Genomic DNA, 26,153 nt, shown 5'->3' with positions numbered 1-26,153 from the left:
ACCAAGTGGTCACTTATGCTTGGATCTGCCGACAGTTCGTCGGCATGAAATTCAGATCGTAGTTTTCGATCTTAGTTTCGCTTACTGGCTGAAAAACAATAAGGGATTTTTATCCCCCTTAACTTTTCAACCTGCATATTTAGTGAAATGTGGGTATTTTAACTGCTCCTGTCAGACTGCATCTCAAATGTTCTGCTTCAAGTGCCAAAAGTACAGCCATGCTCAGATTTGCCTGTCATCAACTGCTCAATGTGAGAGTAAAGAAAATGAAAATAAATTGCAAGTGCCAAACACTCATTATCAAATTCCTGACTTGTACCCTCAAGGGATGTACAGGATATACGAAGAACTTGCATCATTACTAACTTCCTATCAACAATTTTCTTCCAAATCAATCTTTTATCTGTCAAGACTCCAAAATTATCAGATGTTTATTTCTGTCTTCTAAGGAACTTTTTATTGTATCAATCCACCTATATCTTGGTCTTCCTCTGGGTCTTTATCCTGCCAACCTGATAGAGAACATTAATTTTGCTGATCTTTCCTCTCCCATTCTATTTAATTGACCATACCACCTGAGATTCATTTTTCTGACACCTTCCTGGATGCTGATGATCGATGTGAATTTCTTTCCTAATATCCTCGTTTTTAATATATTTCCACTAATGCCATCTGTTAACACTCCCTAATCTTTCTCACGACTCTCATATTTGTGGTCACTAGTCTTTGATCAAGTGTTTTATTTCTAATCCATCTCTTAGATCCATTCATTAAAATTGGTTTGAACACTGTCTTGTATACAGCTAATTTGTAATATTTGAGTGCAAAACACAAATATATATATATTTTTTCTTGCTTACCAGAAGGAAAAGAGGAAATATTACAGCAGGAACAGCTAGTGGAAACCCATCTTAAGCTAACAAGGTCAAAATACCTGAGGGTTAACATGCATGAGTGTTTCTCATACATTCTCACATCCCTGATTGCTATCATTTACTATGCTTTTCACTAGAGTAGTTGAGGGGGAGGGGGAAATAGCCTCACTCCTGAAAACATGTCAAAAATAATCCAACTACCTGAACCTTTTTGGTAGAAAAAAATAATGGAGCTCCTCAGTCAATGAAATGCCTTTGTGTCCACTGATAATAGTGTGGGATTTGCAGGAGTTGCTAGAGATAGTGATGCCAAGCAGTGTGGGAGTGAAGATATGATAGTAGAAAGCTGAAGAGAAGAACATTGATCCTGAATGGCAGCATGATAGCTAGAATTTGCAGATTGACAACTATAGTTCATTAATGTATTGGATAAATGTTGAAGGTAGGAGAGAGTTCTTTTCTGCAGATGATCATTTGAGTGAGAGCAGTAGTGTGAAGCTGAGTAATTTGTTGTTGATAGAAGAATGTGTGTAGCCAGTCAGAGAAATAAAAATTGGACAGTGGCCTGTGATATATGACACCAGAATTGTGAAATAAAAGATGATCAGATAAGGATGCAGGGATGGCCTCAATGGGAACAACAGGAATGAAACTGAACACAAGAATAGTATTCTAAGATGAGGCATTTAAGCCGTATACTGAGTATGTTATGGAAAGTACACCATATTAGAAAAAAAGGACTATATACTGAGTCTACAGTTCTACAGGAGAGAAGTATAACTTTTTTTGGAATCTGAAGAAGCTATGGCTGAAATGTTTGTGCCAGCAAAGGTTGGTCGATTGGTAGAGCCTCTGCTACTAATGGCTTGCAAAAAGTTAAGCAAGTTTGAGTGCGGTTAGTAGTTGGAAGGGGTGTTCATTCGAAGCTGTTGGTGCACACTCCCTCGATGAGTCTTTGGACTTCCTGGAGGTGTCGCATAATAATAATAAGACAAGTATTCCTAAGGAAACTCAGATCATCTTTGAAGATATGGACATCATCAAAAGTAAGGGAAGAAAGTGAAGTGAGATCTTTCTCACAGGTAATAATATTGCATTTTGGTATTGAAGTTCAAGGTTTCCTGATAACTCCCCTCCACTGAAGAGTATGACTGGAGGAACAAGGAAATCAGTTTAAGACATTAGTTATGGAAGATCTTGAAGCCTTGAAGTGATTGTGTGAATGAGGCTGAGTTGATGAAAAATGCAATTAATCAACCTGTTGCTTTTTTCATTGTTTACAAATATTTAAGGGAGCATAGGATACTATCATAAATGTAAGCATTGTTCAGAGGTGAAGTAATATCTTGAGTGAAAGAATCTAATTTCTTTGATGCTGAGGAAGCAGTATTAACATTTATGCCAAGAAAGACTGGATGTTAGTTAGTCCAACAAGAAAAATCTAATTTCATAGAGATTTGAATGTCATAAAATTAAGACTAGAAGGAAAAGGTTCTGTGAGAAAAAAAAGACAGGATTCAATTTTAATTAAGGTTATCTTAAACTCTATTGAAGAATTATTTTGAAAATAATGTAGTGTGTTGAAGTTGACATTCTGGATGTTTGTTGTTTGACAAATGAAAGATGAGTACTGTGTAGTTTCATCTGCAAATCTCTAGGTTTGAAGCCAATTGGAGGCTGTGATATATAAGAAGGAAGAGAATAGGGGAAAGATGTTTAGTAGATCCCAGCATTAGTTGCAAAGTTAGAGCATTACCCATCACATGTTGGCGCTAACCACTGGGCCAGCCTGGCTAGCCGAGTGGTTAGTGTATCCGCTCCCCAGGCAAAAGGCTGCGGGTTCGAATCCTGCTGTGGGCATGGATGTTTGTGATTGTGGAAATACTAGTGGTGGTGGTCGGCGATAGATGCCGTTGGTGTAGTTGCAGTCGGTGGGTGGATTATGAGTGGTGGAGACAGTTGTAGAGCAGATGCCCTTTCTCGATGAGTCTTTGGACTCCCTGGAGGTGACAAATAATAATAAAATGTGTTCAACAAAAGATATCTGGCAACCTAACTTCAGAACTCAAAAGATCAGATCATATTGATGGGAGCTTACCAAACCTGATCAAATGGTTCGAATTCAAGAGAAAATGTATGAGATTTCCTTAACTTTACCACCTTATTTGTTCAAAGGTGCATTTGACATAAACAAGATCTCTTAACAGGTGGCAGTATCCATATTAACAATAATTTCTTGGAATTTAAGGTAGCAAATAGTTGATTGTTAATGTTTTTTTCCATTACTTTAGACATAATTGAACCTATGAGTATAAAGGGTGACAGATCCTTACCAAATTGGATGGTAATTTGGTAAGGATTTGTCACCCTTTATACTCATAGGTTTATATATGTGCTAATTTCCAAGATGGAGATAAATGCCAGTGGAACAGGCGAGTCAAAAGGTGACACAAAACAAGTAATCTCTGAAAGCACACTATCAGGACAACAGGAGAAATGTTAATTTAGTTTGTAGATGCTGATTATTACAGAAGTTGAAATATCCAGTTTGGATATGATCTTTCTGATTGGAGGGGGGGGGGTAGCGAAATCAAAGATGTTGTGTTTGTAAGATGTTCACTACAAATCATTGTCGCAAGAATTGGAAAAGTAGGAAGTAAGATTTTATGATATTTTTAAGTGGATAACAATGCTTTCAGTTCTTCACTGAGAATAAGTAAAAGCAGATTTAGGTAAAAGTTAAGACCAATAGCTTTGGCAAGAAACTAGAAAGCGTATATGCTACAGGATTATGGTGTGCCATAAGTATACCATATCTAGATATGGTATACTTTTTGGACTTTACCAGTCCCTTGGTGTTCCCAGGTCCCTTGTGGTTATATATTACCCTACTATAGCCAAACAGGCATGACAACAAACATCTGGATTGCTAAATACAATGACTATCCATTTTCCACTACAGCCACTCATGACTTGCTGACAATGCTTTGAACATCTGCCATAAGATATGTAGGGATAGGACCACTCCTCTACTTCATTGCAGCAAATAAATGCAAAAGAATTTTTCTTGAATCTGCTTCTGCCTGAAGAAACTATCCTAATCTCAACAAATTTGGTTGCATGAAACTGCTCCAAAAATTATGAAATTCTCATCCTCCATACTTCAGTTCCAACAGCCAAGGACACCCATTCTAGTTCATTACAGGGTGCTATTTAGGACTTAAGGCTTGCTCTTAGTTGACATGCTTCAGTCATATGACTTGGTGTAGTGCTTGTGTGCACATATATTTTGTGTTCCCTGATGATGGCAATTTCATTTTGTTGAAATATTGAAAATACTAATTAAATTTATTTTAATTAATATATTAGTCTGTTGTAATATTTCTTAAATAGTTATGAATAGCCAATATATAAGCCTTCCACCAGACTTAGTTTTGGTCCTCTCATCTTCAATTTTGAGAAGTGTTGATAATGCAACTGTTTCAAGCTTTATGAAAGTAGAAGTATTTAGTAGAAGCTGAAAAAGGTGGATATTTTGATGCAAGCCAGTTGCTGCATTTGATTTTTCTTAGTGTTGATGCATGTTGGAGAGCCAGGGATGAGAATTTATAGTGTAGTGAAGGGGATAAATGTTTACATACCAATAGGAATTGTTTCATTCAGTACAAAATTTGGATCAGAAGATGGAAAACAGTCTAAGGAAATGAGGTATAGAAATAATGAATATTATCCCACTTGGCATTTGTGTGTGTTGTTCCATGTGAGAAGCAATTGACACTAGATTGTGATGTGAATTGCCTAGATGATAAATGAAACCCACAGTATATTTTGATAGGTCACTAGTGAGGTAGAGATCAGTCATATTTTGTAAACATGAATGGTATGTGTTGAGAACATTGGGTTGATTGTACATGCCTTGAGATCACTACTTGCTGGATTGCTGCAAGTGGAATTGCAAATATTAGAATTCTCAAGGAAGACTACTTTACTACTAGGAAGGAATGGAAGAAAATCAACATTTAGAGAAAAATCAAAGTCCAGAATGGTTGGTACCATGAGAAAATCTTAGAGGTGTCAAATGAAGTTGATAGTGAGGCAGAAAGATCTTTGGCCAAAGAAGATAGATTATTCTTTGACATCAGAGTGAACATATATGCATAAGTGCCAGTAAAAAAAAAAGTCAGTATGTATTTGAGAAAACTGAGGTGAATAGATTTCAAGAAGCTAAAATTTGATTTCTATTAGCAATTGTAGATGTGATTACAAAGATTAGAGATGGATATGTTGAGCTTAAAACTAAGATGACCTATTTGAAATGAATCTGTAAGGTTTTTGCAGGTTTGCATTTTTTTCTGCACATAATCTTTCTCTTTGTTTAATTTTTCATGGTGGTTTAAGGCGAGTTAAAATTGGAGTGACATGGAGTGTACAATAAAGGATTCTTTACTAAGCCATGCACATGGAGAAATACACCCAAATTTTCTGCAGATCTTGCCTTGACAATGCAATCCACCCATACTACTACCACCACCTTACTCTCTCTCTCTCCAGACAAACCTTGCAGAATAGTGACAGTAAGATTATTTGGTAATTCTCCTGTAGTGCTTTTGATGCAACAGGCCTTTGGTAGTCTATAAAATAACCATTTTAAAGCTGTGTCCTCTAAGAATAATATTGGGTCTCCCTGTGACAGCTGAAACTCTGATCACATCAGCCATGTTGCAGGCTGGAAGAAATTGGGGAAAAATAAACAGCTCTTTTCTCAGGAGTCTACATATTGTTTGTTGCTATTTTTCTAAATATGGTTTATTGCCACTCAGCAATGAAACTCACCTATCACCTTATTGCACCTAATATTACAGGTTTAGATTTTCCTGTGAGGGATATAGCTAGAATACCTTGAATTCTCTCCACATGCATTAGTTCACTCCTAGTTGGCTACCTGCAGGCTCACCAGCATGGGGTGGGCAGAGGATTTCATCACTGACCACACTTCACTAAAGTTTGGTGTATACCACATGGTAGTGGCCTGAACATCAGTGTATTTTAACATTATGAAGCTCAGTCCTGGACAACTCATTATTATGGAAATCTGAAGAAAGGAAACTACCCATCATGATTTTGTGAATTTACAGAGGAAATTGATAATCCAGTTGCAAAATATGGAAAGTGATCATAAGTCCGATCATGGTCCGAGTCTATATTCGCTCCTTGAAAAGTTCAACATTGCTGTACTGATGTTATCCATCTTCTTTTAATCATAATCATATCAATCATGTTTTTGGTTTTCCCATCATTTGATCGCCACGTCCATTTTCTACACTCCTTTTGTTGGAATCTTGTGTTACAGATCATCATATCGTGGTCCACAGCAAATTCTAACAATTTTTCACCTCGTTCATTTCTTTCTCCGAAACCATATTTTCCCATGACTTTTTCCCAACCATTATTATCTATTCCAACTTTGGCATTCCAATCTCCTTCAATAATTAGCACATCTTGCTTTGGTATTGTTTCTATTGTCTCTGTCAGATCTTTGTAGAATAAGTCAATATCCTCATCTGTGCTGTCAGATGTGGGTGCATATATCTGGACTATTGATATGTTGAATGGCTTTGCCTGAAATCTTGCTACTATGATTCGTTCATTAACTGGTTTGTAGCCTAACAGTGCCTCTCGAGCTCTTTTGCTGAGAAGGAAGCCAACTCCTGCTTTGTGCATGGTGTCATGTCCTGACCATATTACTTCACATCTATTGATCTCTCCAGATGTCCATCTCATCTCTGCCAATCCTAGTATATCCCACCGATATCTCTTTGTTTCCTCACGAGAGTTCTAATTTTCCTGACATCCAGAGTGTCCACACATTCCATGTTCCTACTGATAACAGTTCTGTTAGTTTCAGTTTCCTTTCGGTATCCCATTTTTCGATCCAACCCCAATCACTCGATTGGTATCGCAGGCCTTGTTCATCCGGGCATTGCCCGAGCCAGCATGTTGTAGCTGTTGGTTGTATAGGCATTAGATAACAATCGTGTTTTTTCTTTACGGTCAGAGCATCGACACTCATCTGACCGACCCTCCTCCTTTATCCAGGCTTGGGACTGGCACGATCCTCTAAGGATCCCATTGCGGATGGGATGGGAGTTGGTATATAAGCTATACCAACTTATATACCAACTCGTTGGTATATAAGCTATTCAGGATTCATCTTCTCTGATAGAAGGATGCAAAGAATTTTTATTAGGTCTTTTCACTTGAAGGCAGGTTAACCAGCCTCATATGGTGCCTGGGTTTTTCCTCCCAGAATCTCTGGGTTTTTTCCATGCTGCAAAACAGGCAAGCCAGCTAGAACAACACAAATTTACAGACATAATATGTTAGCCATATAGCCTTAGTTGTTTTGGCCATAAATTCAAAACCTCTATTAGAAGACCAGAAGAGGCACTGAATTGTTCTGCTCTATTTCTGGAATATGGAAATACTTAACATATTTTTAAATTCTGTTTGAGCTTTTCTGGTGCCTAAGGAAGTTAAGTCTCAGATTTGGTCATCTGGATTTTGTATTAATGAGGAAGCATAGAGAATTTAGAGGTTTAGACAGGTCACTGGGTTACAAAATTTGATCAATGGACAGAAAAGAGGATGATATGAGTTACTAAGGTGGGTTTCATGTAGTAGATGCAGAAGAAATTTTTCAGCACATGAGGGATTGCTGCTAGAAGTTGAGTGTGATAGTTATAAAACATTTTTCTTAGTGGTGATTGTGGAATTCGCTGCCAGAGATAGTTCACTACATTGTTAGTGAATTAATTGAAGCGTTGGTGTGGAATAATTGTATGGGTCTCTTGGTACTTCATATTTTTAGTATATTATAACCTACAAAATATAATGCAATCTGATCACTCTTAATGGTAAAGCTAAATGGGATTTTTATATGACTGTTTAAAATTCACTGCTAAATATGAATTTGTACTTTAAAATTTATCAGGAAAGGGGCAAAATGCATTTCGACTGTTACTATCTTAAATTATGACTGTCACAACTGTTTTTAATTATAAAAATGCTTGTTAAACAACTTGATCCTCAGTGTTAATTAATATTTGTTCTTCAGCATTACCAACAGACTGTGCACTTGATCAATTTCGATGCAGTGATGGAATTTGTATCCCACTTAGAGAAAAATGCAATGGTCGTCTTGAGTGTCGTGATGGTTCAGATGAGAGAAACTGCCGTAAGTTATTTAAAATGTTTTGAATATAGTTTAAGTGTTACTCCAATCAGAGTTTAGGAACAGAACATGCAAGATAACATCTGTTTCAGGTGCATTATGTGAAAACTGAGAATGTGGCAAAACATTTTCCTGTACTTGTATCTTACCTTCTTTCAGCATAATCACATGCAGGAACAATCATCAAAAAACCTCTTCCTGCTTGAAGGATACCTGAAAAATTTCATCTGTAGTAAAGAATATTTATACGCCTGGATAGGCTTATGTGTTCGTCAGACATGTTGTAATAGGTTTCACGGTATGATAAGAACACAGATGGTTAAGAAAATAACTATTTATTAACTTAAAAGCTAATATTTCACTGGTATTATATCCAGCATCTTCAGAGCACACAACACAAAGTTTGTTACAAATGCATGACAACCACAATCCTGTGTAACAGTGGGGCTAGTATAAGTGATTGCAGCGTGCAACACAAGACTAAAGTCCTAATATGGCGCCATCTAGGTTTAAAAAAAAAAAAAAAATGCAAGTTTTGAAATAGTAGTCCAAATGATAGTCTTAGAAAGTTGAAAAAATATAAATTAAAAAATAAAAGTAATAAATATTAATTTGGTCTTAGGATGACTGTCTCCCAAATCTTTGGTAGATTTATACAGCCATACTTGTTAACGTTTGGAGTATGTTTTAAGGCTTCTGTTGATTCCAGGAACAACCTCTCTGATTTGTAGAAGCTTCTATGCATTACTTTTGTTTCTTTCCAATTGATCCTGTGTGCAGGGGTATCCAAAGCATGGTCTGCCAGACCCGACTTACCATAGCGAAAGTGTCAGATATATTTTTTGTGTTCACTGAGGCGGATGTCCACATTTCTTCCTGTCTGTCCATAGTAGGCTTGATGGCAAGAACAGGGCACTTCATAGATACCTGGATGTGATAAAGGAGGTCATTTGTCCATAGGTGAACAGATGAGAGTTGCTAATTTTATATAAGGTTTAAATACTGTGCGTAGTTGGTGTTTGTTAAGCACCCTAGATATCTTTTCAGATATGCCTTTAATGTATGGGATGGTGATGGTTTTGTTGTAGTCTTCTGTGGTAGATAGAGGGGATTTATGGGTAGCATTTAGTATGCTATCTATTTTATGGGGATTATAACCATTGATTAAGAAGGTTTGACGTAGGTGAGAAAGTTCAGCAGTGAGAGCAATGTCATTGGAACAGATTGCTCTAGCTCTATGGGTTAGTGTTTTTAAGATACCATATTGTTGAGAAGGGTGATGATGTGATTGTTTGTTTTATCTCCCTGTATGTGTGGGTTTTCTATAAACCGAAAATGATAAGGAACCTTCTGGAAGATGTGTGATCAGTGTGTCCAAGAAGGGCAGGCAGTCATTGGCTTCTAGTTCCATTGTAAAGTGGATTTTAGGGTGTGCTGGCTATTTAGATGCACTAAAAATGTATTCAGTGTGTCTGGGCCATGTGGCCAAATAGCAAACACATCGTCAACATAGCATAGCCAGAGACTAGGTTCGAGAGTGGCTGTGTTGATAGCTAATTTTTCCAGATGTTCTATGTAGAAGTTGGCTAAGGGGAGAGAAAGGGGTGAATCCATAGCTGTCCCATCTAATTGTTTGTATATTTTCCCTTTCCATGTAAAATAACCTGCCTGTACTGTGAATTTAAATAGCTGAAATATATATGGGGGAAATTGTGAATTTAGTAAGTTAAGTGTTTCAATCAGTGGTACATTAGTGAATAATGAGGTGATATCAAAACTCACCATTAGGTCTGAACTATTTAAGGTGTGGTTTTCTAAAATACTTTTTAGGTGGGTAGAATTTTTAACAAAAGAGGGAGAATTGTTTGTGTAAGTGGTTAGTAATTTTGCTAAATGTTTAGCTAGTTTATATGTAGGACTGTTTATACTATCTACAATAGGATGCAAAGGTGTACCTTGTTTGTGTATTTTAGGAGCACCATATATTCTGGGTGCTTTAATGTGCATGGGTTTGAGTTTTTTGACACTTTCTTTAGGCCAGGAAGTGATTTTGTTCAGTAACTTGCACACCTTATTCTTTTGCAAGTTGGTGGGATCTCGATCTATGATTTGATATGTAGACTGGTCTTGGAGCAGTGCATGCATTTTGCTTTCATATTCTGTTGTATCCATTACTACAGTGGCGTTTCCTTTGTCTGATTTGGTTATTGTAATGTGGTTATTATTGCATAGGTCTTTTAGAGCTATTATTTCTTTATGCGGGATATTATTTTTGGGAGGCTTAGAATGGATAAGGATATTGGCCACGTCTAACCTAATATTATTGGCTATGGCTGGAGGCAAGTGGTAAATCCCACGTTCAACGGAAGCCATTATTTTGGTTTTAGGCACATCTTTTGGAGTAACAGCAAAATTGTGTCCAAGACTTAATGCACTCCTGGCCTCTTTAGATAAGGTTGTCGATGATAGGTTCACAATGACGCCATCTTGATGAAATTGTGGCCGCTGTGTAACATTGCGTTGCTGGAGGATTTCAAATTTTTTCCGGTGTTGGTTCGGATAGAATCTCAGACTCTGCAGCCAATAAAGAATTTGCTAGAGTTAAAAAAAATGACACTGGAAAAAATTTGAAATCCTCCAGCATTTTTTTTTTTTTTTAACCTAGATGGTGCCATATTAGGACTTTAGTCTTGTGTTGCACGCTGCAATCACTTATACTAGCCCCACTGTTACACAGGATTGTGGTTGTCTTGCATTTGTAACAAACTTTGTGTTGTGTGCTCTGAAGATGCTGGATATAATACCAGCGAAATATTAGCTTTTAAGTTAATAAATAGTTATTTTCTTAACCATCTGTGTTCTTATCATACCGTGAAACCTATTACAACATTCATCTGCAGTGTGACATTTCTGAATATCTTCTAGGTTGGAATGACACTTCAGATATCTGTATTTGTTCAAAACACTTGCACTGCAGAGGTTATTTTATTGACATTATCAGATACTGGGATTCACCAGTGATGTTTTACTGATTACCAACTTCTGTTATATTGTTCCTTCAACTCTCTCATGTAATATAATTAGTGAAAGAATAAACTATGAAGCAGTTTGCATCTACTCTGAGATGGGAGCCATCTAGTGGCAGCTTATACATAAGCATTGTGACACTGCAGCACTCCCAAGGGAAAAAAATGAAAAAATTAAATTTTGTTTGTGTTTATAAATAATGCTTACAACACTATATAAATGTAATAGAACATGTTTAAAGGTTACAGCTCATGTTTTGACATTGATTGAATAGTTAATAATTGGAATTGTTCGAATAGCACTTTTATGAAACAAATGCACTGCGATCTAACTCAGTGTCGAAATCATCATGTTCAGCCAATTGCACTTGGCACTTCACGTAACAAGTGAATCTGACACTGCTCTAGGTTATTTGTAGTGTCACTACAAATAACTTGTATGCTTGTGCACGTTATTTCTGTGAGATACGAAACTTTTATTATTGGTGTGTGTTCATGGTGAGAGTGAAATATTTTTGGTAAATCTTATTTTATTCTGTTAAAATAACATATTTATTTATTATAGATACAAGACTGAATTATGACTAGTGTCACTGTTGAAAATATGAAAAGAGTTATATATTCTAAATTATCTTTACATGAAAAATTGTTACACAAAACAAATGCACTGTGATCTAATGCAGTGTCGTAATTATCATGTTTGGCCAATTGCAGCTAGCCTTGCCGATATTTGTTTGTACTTGTCACTGCACATAACAAGTGAATCCGACACTGCTCATAGAGCAGTGCCACTACAGATAAATTGTATGCTTGCTCACATTATTTCTATGAGATACGAGACTTTTATTATTGGTGTGTGTTTGTGGTGAGGTTGAAATATTTTTAAAAAAGCAATTTTTTTTTAATATGTAAATTTATTTATTATAAATTGGTTACTGATTAGGGAAAAAATTATTTTTCTTATTTTGTATGTGCAGCACCCTCACTTAAAATTTTCGCCAGCCACCATTGATGGCATCCCATTCCAGAGTGGATGCAAATTGACAATTGGAAGAAATTGTAGTTATTGGTTTAAAAAAAAAAGTGTGGCCAAATAGTTCTGTAGCTAGAAATGTCATTGGAAAGCCAAACCTTAGCCTGCTGGCTGAAGACTATTCTAAATCCAGATCCAGTCCTAGAGTTTAGGTTATTAGCTCTTTTGTCTGTTCCTGTTTTAAATTCTTGACACCATTGGTAGTTCCTTGTGTTCTGAGACAAATCTTTTAGTATGTTCAGGGGTTTGAAATCCACTGAAATAGCAGTAGCTGAATGAATTTTTTTTTGATTTCTGTGGGTTAGTCTAAACATCAGTATATGCAGACCACATTATTTGAAAAGTAAAATCTCTTCATTTAGAACAACAACAAAAAAAACTACTTGTTTTCTGAATCATTGGACTTACGTTGTTAGGAAAAAGGCAATGTTAATTGATTAAACAACAATAACATATAATTTTACAAGATTATACCAAAATGATAACAGTTAAATCAAATGTGCACCTAAAGAAAAGCAGTTAATGCTGTCATGTTCTGTGGTACAGTGCATGCCAGGCAAGGCCTGAGAATGTCCTCAGACAGAGGTGTCAAGTGCCTCCGTAGCACAATTGGAAGAATGACGTATATTGTGCCCTTCAATTGGGAGAGACCTAAGTTTGATTCTCATTATGTCGGGAGGAATCTTTATTTGGATTTTTTCAATTGAAGGTGCTTTAGTTGATCTCATATGGAGGTAGCAGGGTTTTTTCTCCTGGAAACTCGGGTTTTTCATCCTGCATACAAACCGGCCCTTCAGAACATGCAATTTACAGACAAAAAATATTAGTGGTGGCGGTGGTGAGAAGTAAATGGCATTGATGTAGATGATGATGGTAATAAAAGTTTGATATAGTGGTGGAGATGGAGAGCTGTAGAGTAGGTGTCCTCCTTCAAGTCTTTTGGACTCCTTGGAGGTGTCATGAAATAATATCAAATTTTTGATAAATGAAAGGAAAACTTGGTGTAGTATCAGGCCTCATGGACTCATACAGTCCTAACTGGCACCCTCTGTGGGTATAGTGATTCAGTGATGCTAAAGATCTCAAAATGGTCTCCCAGCGTTTAGGTAATGTGTATACTGCTACATTCACGCACAGCACTAACAACATTATATTGATAGATTTCAGTATAGGAAATTGAGGCAAGGGGTTTGGGGGATGATAGTAGACATGAAATTTACTGTCCATCAGACAGATTTCAGAAGCATGCAAAATGATTCACTTAGATGTACATTTTTTTTTTTTTTTTTTTTGTTTCATTACAAAGTAAATTCTACAAAACTAGATTCTTGTTTTGATCTTTGACTCAAGTGCGAGCAAACACTTCACTTGAATTCAAGCACAAGAAAAAAGGACTGTTCAGAGTGTTTTAATAATATGGTTTACATCATTTTGCTACTTGCATATGGAAAAGCTGAGTGCATTCATTCAGCTCTCAGAATCTCCACAGGTCTAGCTCTCATTGAAATCTCAAAGATGGAAATCAGTCTGTATAGTGACCCTTGCTATAAATGTATTGCAATATACAGGGTGTTTCAAAAAGAATGAGACGATTTCAAATAATCAAATTCGAGAACACAAAATGCTTTCTGTTGACTAGACGCTATCCTCTCATTAACTAAGTGTAATGGCTATTTGGGTGCTAGTAGTTGCATCTTGCAGTCATCATATCAGACTCTGGGCCAAGGCCATTCACATGGTACAAGTCGCATTCATTTGTGGTTCGTAGTTGCAGAGAGATAAAATTTTCAAATCAGAACATTCCTTTTGAAACACCCTGTACATCTCTGAAAGGAAGCATGCTGGGCATTATAGGATATTAGAACAATTTGATGCAAAGTCATCTGTCCCCCTGGTAGCCTGGTTGTGAACAATACTTCACATGTAAGACAACTTCAAGTGTGATTTGCAAGAGTTGAAGATTTTTTGCCTTTGAGAATGCCAAAGAGTGGAATGGGTTGCCAGAGGTGGTTGTTGAGGACTTAGTAAATAAGTTTAAAGAAAGGTATAATGGGCATTATGCAAATAATGGTGTAGTCCTCCTGCAGTGAGTCTGGACTAAAGTGAGATGCCTGTGTAGTACTAATAATAATAATGCTAATTACCAACCTGAAAAAGGTAAGCCATATGCTACTGTTCTCAAAATGCTAGCATAGCCAGAAAAATATGAAACCATTATCTTCTGACACGAGAAGATAACAAATTCCTGATATGTATCTTTCGGGAATGTGTACAGGATGTTATGATAGTACTATATGAAAAAATTACATGCTTACTAACTTTATATATATTGACAATTTTCCTCCAAATTAATCTTATCTGTCAAGACACCAACATATTAGTCTTATATTTCTGACTTTTAGGGAACTTTTTACTATATTAATCCACCTATGTCTTGGTCTTTCTGACTCTTTCCTGCCAACCTGGCAAAGAACACTTGTTTTGTTGTTCTTTCCTCTCCTGATTTTAAGTAACTGTATCAACTGAGATTATTTCTAGTGACATACTCCTAAATGCTAACAATATCTTTCCTAATATTGTCATTTTAAGTGATACTGCCATTTTTTAACTTCATTAATCTTTCTCAGAACCTTCATATTTGTTCGCCAATTTTTGATTAAGTATTTTATTTCTAACCCAGTTCTCAGATCCATAAGTTAAATTTGGTTTGAACACTCTTGTATGCAAATAGTTCAGTGTTTTGACTAATTTCTCTCTTACTCCATATAAATTTATTCAGCTGACTTCTAGACATCCCAGCTTGAGTAATTTTGTTGTCTATTTCCATATTTAATTTATCAGCTTCACTAAAAAATAGTGTGCCTAAATAGCTGAAATGTTTTGCATGTTCTATAGAATCGCCATTCAGAATGCAGTTGATGTTTTCAATGTTTCTACCTATTTTCATTGTCTTTTTCATTTTATTGCTGATTATCATCACAGCAGTTATTTAGTGTAGTAAGGGAATCCTGCAGACTTGTAATGGATTTATTTAGGAGTATAACATCACTAATTTTGATCTCAGGATTAATATAACTTTCCTTCATAATGTGCTCCATATAGGACTAACACTATTGATCATGTGCAACCTTGTAACATACCTGATTTAACCTCATACCATCTCCTGTACCTCCTTCAATTCTAACTGCTGACTGCTCAAATGGATACTAGGTATTCTTTCCTTTCTTTTAGGCTTACACGGTGATCCGAATGCATTTTTGAAAATTATGGAGACAACTACCGTGTTTGAATAAAAACTTTAGTTTAATATAAATAAAATCTACATTCGACGTTTCAACCTTTATGTCAAGGTTCATCTTCTGGAGCTTACAACTATACACAGGAAACAAGCTATACTACACTCAAACTGGTTTGTTAAAGACACTGACCAACTGCTACAACAATTGTTGGCCTGACCTCTGGTGAGAAAAAAAAAAGTAAAAAAAAAATAAAATAATAAAATAAAATTAAAATAAAATAAATAACAATAAAAATTATACATCAACGCTAGAGTCCTATTGTTAGTGTTGTCTACTATATACATATATTAACATCATTCCAGCCAGTTGGTATGGAATGGTTTCTAATACTAGCTAAGGATTGGCTAGAGTCCTGACTTATGCTAGATCTTTCATATTAGGTAGGTTGAATGTGTGCCATCCAAATCCTGAATTTTTATGCCATCTTTGTTGTTGATATTTGGGTGGTTTATCAGGATTTCGCAGGATTCCTTAAATTTCCTTTCATACCAGATTTTTGTTCGGTGTAAGGAGCAGGTGCTTTTCCAGTTGATTTAGTGTAAGGTGTTGAGTGCATGGTCTGAGAGATAGACAGACCGTATTCAACTCCTCTAAGGATCCTCTCCTCCCATTAGCACATCCTGGAGTCTATTGCATCTGCTGCACCTGTAACTTACTGTACATTGGTGAAACAGGACGGACAATCCCTATATGCAAGAAAGACCACATTAGACACATTAAATATAACCATTATGGTGAAGCAGGCCTCTCAGACCATGCACCCAACACCTTACACCAAATCAACTGGAAAAGCACCTGCTCCTTACACCACACAAAAACCTGGTATGAAAGGAAATTTAAGGAATCCTGCGAAATCCTGATAAACCATCCAAATATCAACAACAAAGATGGCATGAAAATTCCAAGGATCTGGATGGCACACATTCAGCCTACCTAATATGAAAGATCCAGCATAAGTCAGGACTCTAGCCAATCCTTAGCTAGTATTAGAAACCATTCCATACCAACTGGCTGGAATGATGTTAATATATGTATATAGTAGACAACACTAACAATAGGACTCTAGTGTTGATGTATAATTTTTATTGTTATTTATTTTATTTTAATTTTATTCTATTTTATTTATTTTTATTTTTTTATATTTTTTTCTCACCAGAGGTCAGGCCAACAATTGTTATAGCGGTTGGTCAGTGTCTTTAACAAACCAGTTTGATTGTAGTATAGCTTGTTTCCTGTGTATAGTTGTATGCTCCAGAAGATGACCTTGACATAAAGGTCGAAACGTTGAATGTAGATTTTAGTTATATTAAACTAAAGTTTTTATTCAAACACGGTAGTTGTCTCCATAATTTTCAAAAATGCATTCAGATACTAGGTATTGCTTGATATAATTTCCCATTTACACCGAAAACTGTAATGCTTTGAACAGCTTTCCTCTAGGCATCTTTTCATAGATCTTTCCCAGATATACAAAATTTAAATACAGATCCTTGTTATATTCTCATGTTTTTTTTTTTTTTCATGGTCACATTAAAACTATTTGTTTTAATGTGAAAATATGATCCTGACAACCTCATTTGTTGTTCATCAAACTTCCCTTCCACAATTTTTCTTAGCTCTTCTCAAGTATACTTGCATGTAAATTAAAGATGGCAAGAAATTATATTCTTACTTTCATCCTTTATCCAAGTATAAGTAAACAAAGTTTGCATATGAAGTCACTTCATGACGTGGTTACTTGTATATAGAGGCTAATGACTTCACATCAATTGCCTTAGTATCCCATAACGCAATGCACATATCTTTACTGACATGTATAATGCTGTGTATTATGGGAAAGGCCACTTCCCGGACCAGTTTTGACCTTTATTGAAGTGAAAAAATGAAAGGAGTGCTCATCATAGGCCTAGAGTAGTTAGTATAGGGTGAAAGAGAGCCTGATAGTATTAGGAGAAAGAAAAGACAGAGATAGATAGATAGTATGAGAGAGAGAGAAAAGGCCTCATCCCTTTTATATCATCATATAGCCAAAGGCTATCAGCTTTCCTTTTTCACCAATCTCATGCAGATGAACAACCAAAAGACCAAATGAAACTATAGTGCAAAGATGACTAATACCCAGGTGGTTAGCCTTATGAGTTAACTGCCTTGAGTTGGCCTTCCCTGCCTGGGATTGCTCTCCAGTCATCCCTGTAATTAACAATAAGACCATATTGAATTAAGAGGATGGAACCATTTAAAAACCTCATAATAAAAATTGACAGAATTTTATCTCCTCCTGGTGAATATTGCATAATGTGGGTGGTCTACACTACTTAGCCAAAAATTTGATATCTCCTAGAATGCTTCTTTCTAAATACAAAAATCATCTGACTGAACAATAACATTTCCACAATACAATATTACAAAGCATTTGGATGTCATATTGCTGGTTTTCAAATCCATGTTTCTTTCTAACCTTCCATAAGTGGTATTTTAATTCATTAGTTATAAAAATCAAAATTCTCTTCCTATTGCTGACAGGTGGTGGGTATTGTATAAAAAAAAAAAAAAAAAAAAAAAAAAAAAAAAAAAAAAAAACCTGTTCTGTTGTAAGTAATTGGATTACTTTACGCATTGCATAATCTGTTTCAAATATGCAGGACGAGGGCAGCTGTAGAATGCATGTTCTGCTGTTTCCAATCAGTAATAGATGTCACAGATTGGATCTCTGATGTTAAAGTATCTCCTTTTGATGGTATTAACTGGAAGGCGGCCATATGCAATTCTCCAAGCAAGATCCATCCTATTCGGGTATCCTTGGTACTTCAGTAAGTTATGAAATAAAGTATTGTTGTCAGTACCCAACTGTGGAAGTTCACGGTGAAAGAGATTAAAGATTTCTTTATACCAAATTTTACTTTTTTTAATGGAATGAATGTCATTGCAGACTGAGGTCTCATCAGTGGAAGCCAAACCCAGAAGAGATGCCAAGGTTGAAGGAATGCATAAGTCGCATTTCCCATATACAAGTCATCAAAAGGTTTCATACTTTATTACTGAAATATTTTGGATTAGAGATAATGTTGAAAGTTTTTTCGACTTGGATATACTATAAATTAGAAATGCCAAGAAATTATATTCTTAGTTTCATCCTTTATCCAAGTGTAAGCCAACAAAGTTTGCACACATGAAGTAACTTCATGACTGGGCTACTTTTATATAGAAGCTAATGACTTCACATCAATTGCCTTAGTATCCCATAATGCAAGGCACATATCCTTACACACACATATATAATGCTATGCATTATGGATAGGGCTAATACCTAGACTGTTTCTGACCTTTGGGGTCTCACTGGAAGCCAGACCCAGAAGAGATACCAAAGATATTCATTAAAGTTATGTATTAGCATTGGGGAACTTTGTGCAGATTTCATAAATGCAATGTAATGCAGCATCATTCTTGTCTGATAAGGTATGTTAATGATTAATGAATGTGATAATGTTCATGAAATTTAATCTGATAATTATGTACAGGTAGTTTTCATTTATTCTGGTTATCTTAAGTTAATTGAGGTAGGTGATGGTCTTGACATTTTATATAATATCTGAAATAAATACAAGATTGAATGTTAAAATTAACTTCTAGATTCTGTTTGGATGTTAATAAATATTTCATGTTTCCATGATTTTCTCTTGTGTGGATTTTTATTAACCATATAAATACAATGACAACTTTTTTGTATTATTGCTGTCAGGCCAGTGGAAAACTTCAGGTATGTAACTGTTTTTAAATGTTTATTTTCTTTTGAAGTAATCATTCTGAATTTAATCATATATATCTGTCAAATGAATTTATAATTTTAAAGATTATCTTCATTTGACATTAAAACTTGGTTAAGGAAGAATAAAATTATTCTGGCATTTTAACCAAATTAGCAAATCAATGTTGGTGCTGTTCATATTTCAGAAGCAGTTTAAAAAATAAAAGATAATATTCCAAACTTTGTGTTCTTATGACTAAGTATTATTATTATTATCCAGGCCTCCATGGACAGTAAACTCTCAATTTAACAGACTATTAGGGGCTAAGGATTGTCCGTAAAATCGAAAGTATGTTAAATCACTAATCTTAGGAATAGTATTGAAAATAAAACACTTTCAGTGGTACAGTATTAATATATTTTAATGAGAACATTTTTATGTAAATACCATTTGACTGAGGATTGGACTTGAAAAAAACATCAAGTTTCAGTTACTTTCTGCTTTTATAGTGTTTAATAATAATTAACGATCAAAATTACCAATAATGTTTGTAATAAGCAATCACCTCTGGAACTGAAGATTCACCTATGAATGAGATGATGTCGTCCATGTGTTCTCTAACCATGGATAGTTTCTGACCCAGCTGGAACCGCTTCTTCTTCCTCGTTGTCAACCTCATGATCGTAGAATCTCTTCTGGCTGAGAATTTGGTAGCCTGGGTTGCCCTCGTCGATCTCTAGCCATTGTCCAATGTCATTCTCACTGACATTATCACCAGCTCGCATCAAAGTTTCATGAACGAGATGATGTCGTCCATGTGTTCTCTAACCATGGATAGTTTCTGACCCAGCTGGAACCGCTTCTTCTTCCTCGTTGTCAACCTCATGATCGCCCCGTAGAATCTCTAGCCATTGTCCAATGTCATTCTCACTGACATTATCACCAGCTCGCATCAAAGTTTCATGGAAATCAGAGGGTTCAAAACCTCTGAAATCGTATTCTGGTTCACTCCTGTTCAATAACTTGATCCAGCCATTAGCCAATGTTGTCTTTATCTACTAAGCAGCAGCAAAATTACAGATGGTAGACTTGATGTTGTTGTATGCTTGCAAATTTTGAAGTGTCCTGGCTCCTTTTTTTTATCTTCTTTGTTTGGGACGAAATATCATGAATATACGCAAATGTATCCAAAGGCGCAATTTATAAACACTGCTGATCGCTTTTAATTAACCATTGTATTATTTATTTTTTTATTAATTATTTCATTATCTGTATTTATTTGTCAAATTATGTCCATTAAATCCGAAGCCCGCTGAATTGAGGTCCGTTAAATTGAGAGTTTACTGTACCATGGTATTTCATGTTGAAAGTCATTGATTACCTTGGAAAACTTAAGTTTCATAATGCAAACATTAATTTTCTTAATCAGTAACATAAGGGTAATTATATCCATCCTTATAATTATAATTTATTGCTAAATCATTCAATTTCTTTATTAATGGAGAAACATTGTTACCTTAAGTTGAAAATTAATTTCGGGATATTTTTTTTTATCAATCTTACATGAAAGGTTACAAAACCTATATAACACAACTGTACCATTTATGGACAAGTAATGCTATAGAAATATGTATGGACAAGTGGTAAATAAGAAAAATTAGTCCTTGAGAAAATGGTATAGGGATGATTCTTCCAAAGAACAGGTAGATGAAATGAAAAAGGAGGATGAAGGGTTGGTTTGAGTAAGTTTGAAGCTGAAATATGTATAAATGTTAAGTGTTTCCTTGTTCTTTACATGCTTAGAGGAAAGTGGATAGTTTGGCTGAGTGACCCATAGAAATATGGAGAAAAGGCAAAATGTCAGAACAGAGCATATGAGAAGTGATTGGAGGGAATTAGTGATCATTTTGAAAACAGACTGCCCTTTTCTGTATAGCATCATTCTTAGACTGACTTCTGGTTATTTGATGCATCATCCCAAATGTAGAACAGTATTCTGAGATTGGAAGGATTTCGATTAATAGTATTAGTTGCACAGGTGAGTAGTATCTTCAAGCAGAAGACCAAGTTTGTAGCAGGCTGAGGAGGCCATGGAAGGCTAGGGGTGTATGTCAGCCCAAGAATTGATCTTGGTATGTGATTTTGTGGAACAAAAGCAGTCTGCAAACTGAAAATATGGTCTGCAAACCCTTACTAACCACGTTCTTACACAACTTCCATTGATGGTCCCTAGTTGTTTATTTGTCATACATTGAAAAATCATTTGCATCAATTTTATAAAACCCCTTTAATATCTTAACGGTTTCTATCATCTCCTCTCTCCTCTGCCAAACTTTGTAACAATCTTCAACCTGTCCTCGTAGGGAATATTCCACAGACCTGTAACCAACCACCTTGGTCACTTACAGGGTGTTCGGGATAAATTTGACATATTTATAATTAATTATATTTTTCCGTAAGTTACATGTATTAACACACACTTCTCTTCATTTAAAAGTTTGGACCCTTCTTCATTCATATACAAGATGTCAGAAAGGATGGATAGCTGGAACCCACCTGAATCATGGAAGAGAATAACTTGTATCATGATGATTCGTGCCCACCATCAAAATAAGGATATTACGACTGCTGCCCAATGCTCCCTGAATACAGTAAAAACAATCAGGCATGAACTAGAGACTTGCAATGGTGACTACGAGGATGTAGCAAGAAGAAAGATCCCTAGCAGACGATCTGATTGCGTTCGTACAGCAGAATTCCTCGCAAATCTGCAGGAACAGGTGTTGAAGAACCCTGGCATTGGAATTCGGGCTTTGTTCGTGGAGTTGCTAACTGTAGTCAAGCCCTGGATAACAAGAGTAGCCAATGGTAGGCCGTATGTATGGCAGCAGGATTCGGCCCCTTGCCACACCTCTGGGAAAAGTCAAAAATGGTTGTCTGAAAATTTCTACGACTTCACCAGTCCAAATGTTTGGCCTCCAAACTCCCCAGACCTTAACCCCATGGATTATTTTGTATGGGGCGCAGTTGAAAAAGACACCAATCGCACTTCCAGTAATACAAAAGCCCAGTTAATGGATAAAATTAAAACAGTTTTTGCGGCCCTTCCCAGGGAGACTGTAGCATCAGCTTGTTCGAGGTTCCGAAGCAGAATTGAAGCTGTGATCGATGCTAATGGTGGTTATTTTGAGTAAATCTTGTTGATAGTATTGTAATTAACTCTGCCTGTAATGTTTTTTTGTCAATTCATTAAATTTAATAGATACAAAGAAGATTTTCTTTTTCCTTACGAAACTGTCAAATTTATCCCGAACACCCTGTATCTCTGAATCCAAATCTGTGTACAGTAGTTAAGATGTGGCTGAATCATAGCCTTATAAAGAGGGATAATAACTTCCTTATCTTTACTTATTAACATGTTTTTCAACATCCAAGTGATTCATTGAGCTATTTTACTAATTTTTGCAATATGCCTTCTGAACTTCAACCTCTTTGTCCACCATTATCCCCAAATCCCTAGCTTCATGTTTCCTGCAATCCAATACCATGAACATGATGCACCATATGTAACCTTTTCAACCCAAAGTGCATAACCTTACATTTTGCAACATTAAATTGACGATCATTATCCTTTGCCCACAATGCCAATTTATTTCAATCGTCCGGCAGGATATCTACTTCATCTTTATCAACTATTGCTCTCCCCAGTTTTGCATCATTAGCAAACACCTGAATACCACCCTCTTTAATCTTTTCTTATGTCATTGATATACAAACTAAAGAATTGGCAAAGTCGAGCAGTATCATGGTGTAGCCATTGCCTTTATCCAATTCTGTTGTCACTTTATTATAAAATGTAAGTTACTAAGACAGGACCTACCCTTTACAAACTTTACAACTTTTCCAATACTTTAAACAACCACTCCCAATATATTAATTGGCCTGTAGTTTGCTACTTCTGTCTTGGAGCCACCTTTATGCAATGGTACTATCTTAACTTTATATACTATCTTACCTTTATATCTTATGGTATATACTATCTTACCCTCTTTCCACTCCCTTGGAACTGCCAGGGCTGAGACTTAAATTGAACAACTTCATCAGGAGCAATGCCAATTCTCTTGCACATTCATGTAGTGTGCTGGCTGATATGCCATCCAGCCCCGCTGCTGTGTTCACATGCATATTTTTTAACATGCTGAACGCTGCTTGTTCATCTACTTCAATGTTGTTATGCATCTTTGTAACATCAACTGTAAAATCAAGACGTGGATGATACACCTTTTGCAAAATGATCACTCAGCAACTCAGCTATTTCTTTTGGTTCAGTCACTTTACCATGAACATTGCCTAAAGCCATTCTGCCATAGTCATTTTCCTCTTACTTGCTGCATAATGGAAAAACTCTTGAGTTTACTTTGGCCTGTACTGTAATTATTTCTGATTTGGCCTTGCCTACTATTCTAGTTGCCCTTCTTACATGCACTTTGTACTTCTTATGAGCATGCTAATCACTTTTTGTTTTATATTTCCTCCATATGTTTCCTTGCTTTGCAGCTCTTGCTTTATATTCCTACTCATCCAATTAATTCCAGTTGTTCATCCTCCTGACCCTGGGTATGCAGTCTGATACTGCTACTCTCAAGCAATCTCTGACCACTTGCCAATGCACTATTGACATTCTTTCCTTATAGCTTCTCAAGTAATGGCACTGTTTCAAGAAGACTCCTGAGTCTCTTATAATCACATGCCTTATAGTTGAACATAAACTCCTTCTTGATCGCATGATCACTCTCCCCAGTTGGATGCAGAGTCTACCTTGGTTATGGATACATCTTCTGATGCTGTTATCAGATCCAACACCCTCAAACCTCTTGTCTCCTCTATAGCATATTGTTTCATGTAATTATCCCTTAGCAATTGTATAAATCTCACCTCTGTCTTGCCATGTCCCTTTCCTTATTCCAGTCTGTCCCAAAATGATCAACCATGTCACTTTGCCTTTGGTGCTCCAATAGCCTCAGTAACATCATTAATTTTTGCACCTGTTGTGCATGATATTTTCAATATCTCGCCAATCACACGTTTTAGGATAGAATCACTGTACAAGACTCACTCCTTGAATTTTTCCATCTCTCTCTTAGTCAAGCATTCATTTCTCTTTTCTCACACTTCTTTCTTTCTGATATAAGCTGACCTACTTGGGACATTTCTATATTCGTTGCAGCTCCTGCTTTGTCCTGTGTATCTTCACGTAACCAGGCTATCTCCCTCATTACAGCCAACTCTTTTTTCTTTACATCTATCGTACCACTATTCTTTCAATCAACACTTTTTTTTCCTCAATCATGTGACTTTTAACCCTTCTTTCAATTCTATCCACCATTATACGATAAGACATTTTGACGTATATTCTCGGTTCCGTCCACTGCTTCAGTTTCGTAACCTGATCCACAGTTTTGGCCCTCATTTTCATAGCATTTTTGGCATACTTTTTCACCACTATTACTTTCAAACCAAATTCCATTTGTCTTTGGTAATATGTACATCTCTTGCAGACATTGGTTGAATTCTTTAAACAATGATGCCTTGGATGCCAACTTACTGTGCAGAAAGACATTAACTTTAAAATAGCTTTTAATTTAAATTAACACCACAATACAATCTAATTCTAATACAATTTTTAACTAATATCACTATTTTTTTTTCATACTAAAGAACTTAAATTTTGGAGCTCTCCAAACATGGGCCTATCACCATACACCACCTGATAATGTCTGTTCAAAGAAGGAATGAGCTAGTCCTGGATTTGAACCTGGGTCCTCATTCTAAGCAAGAATCGTGCCTCTAGACCAACTAGCCATGAGACTTCATTCAAAAACAATTTTGGATCTAATTTATATCTTCAATGAAGCAACTAGTGCAAAAGTTGTATGGGATAAAATCCAGAAAATGAATGGAAGCTATAGAGCACAATTTGTCTACCTAGGAATACATGGTGTATTGGGTGCAGGGGAAGGATGTTAGAGATTTAAAGTGACAAGTGGTGCACTTCAGGGATCAGTCCTTGTTCCCATGTTTGTTTTTACATTGACAATGGGAAGGATTTCAGACTTGCAGCTCTTTGCCAATAATGCAAAGATAGGCAGGATAATTAGGAATGCAACTGACATGCAGTACTAGCTGAATGGTAGATTTGAATGAGCTGGAATTATGGGCATGTGAAAATGGCTTAGTTCACTTTTAGTAAATGTAAAGTTATGGGCTTTCATGTAATGAGATATCCAATGGCATATTTGTTATATTGGCAGGATATGCCAGAAGAAACTGACAAGGCTAGAGATCTTGGAATTTTAGTAGCTAGGAAGTTGATATCCAGGGGCCATATGTTGGACCGAAAGTACGGAAACAAAGAAGGATGAATGAGAAGGAAAGTGAGAAGAGGGGGTCGAGAGGTAGAAAGTTAGAAAGATTTAATGATAGAGACAATGTGTCGCGAGGTTCGGAAGGTGAATTGGATTGGATGAAGCAAGAAATGAAATGGATGCGGAATGAAATTAAGAGAATTCAGGTCAAAACTATTAAAATAAATCATGATGGCATGAAAGAGTTAACTGGCTGAAATGTGCGAGGAGATGGGAGTACAGTTTCTTAATGTGTGGAATGAGTTTGAGGGACGAAGTGAGCTGTATTGGAGCGATGGACTGCATTTGAGTGGTGTTATGGTGTGAGTCACTTGGAGAGACTGCTGCTGGAAAGTGGAGAAGTGAATAGAGAGAATGAATCAGATCGAGAGGGGAGTGATGTGGAAGAGCAGGAGAGTAAGACAGGAGAGATTGAAGAAGTGGAAATGAATGGGAAAGTGAGTGGTATGAGTATAGAAAATGAGAGAATGGGTGTGCAAGAGCAGCAGGGAAACGGGGAGGCTCAGGATGGACAGGGA

At 36.2% G+C, this 26,153-nt stretch overlaps 1 protein-coding gene across 6 annotated transcripts in view; it reads left to right on the top strand.

The window, feature by feature from the left end:
- Window positions 1-26,153, top strand: part of LOC150109418 (basement membrane-specific heparan sulfate proteoglycan core protein-like) — a 1,783,738-nt gene that overhangs the window by 387,444 nt on the left and 1,370,141 nt on the right. For all 6 annotated transcript variants that reach the window (XM_090413063.1, XM_090413041.1, XM_090413033.1 and 3 more), the window contains one exon: window positions 7,990-8,109. In XM_090413063.1, the coding sequence (XP_090269189.1) occupies window positions 7,990-8,109 (120 nt within the window). The remainder of the gene's footprint in view (window positions 1-7,989; window positions 8,110-26,153) is intronic.

Source organism: Typopeltis vanoorti, chromosome 2, assembly GCF_054136105.1.
Source record: "Typopeltis vanoorti isolate ZY-2024b chromosome 2, IOZ_Tvanoo_1.0, whole genome shotgun sequence".
In the NCBI taxonomy this organism is placed as follows: domain Eukaryota; kingdom Metazoa; phylum Arthropoda; class Arachnida; order Uropygi; family Thelyphonidae; genus Typopeltis; species Typopeltis vanoorti.
This window is presented reverse-complemented; position numbering and strand designations above follow the sequence as displayed.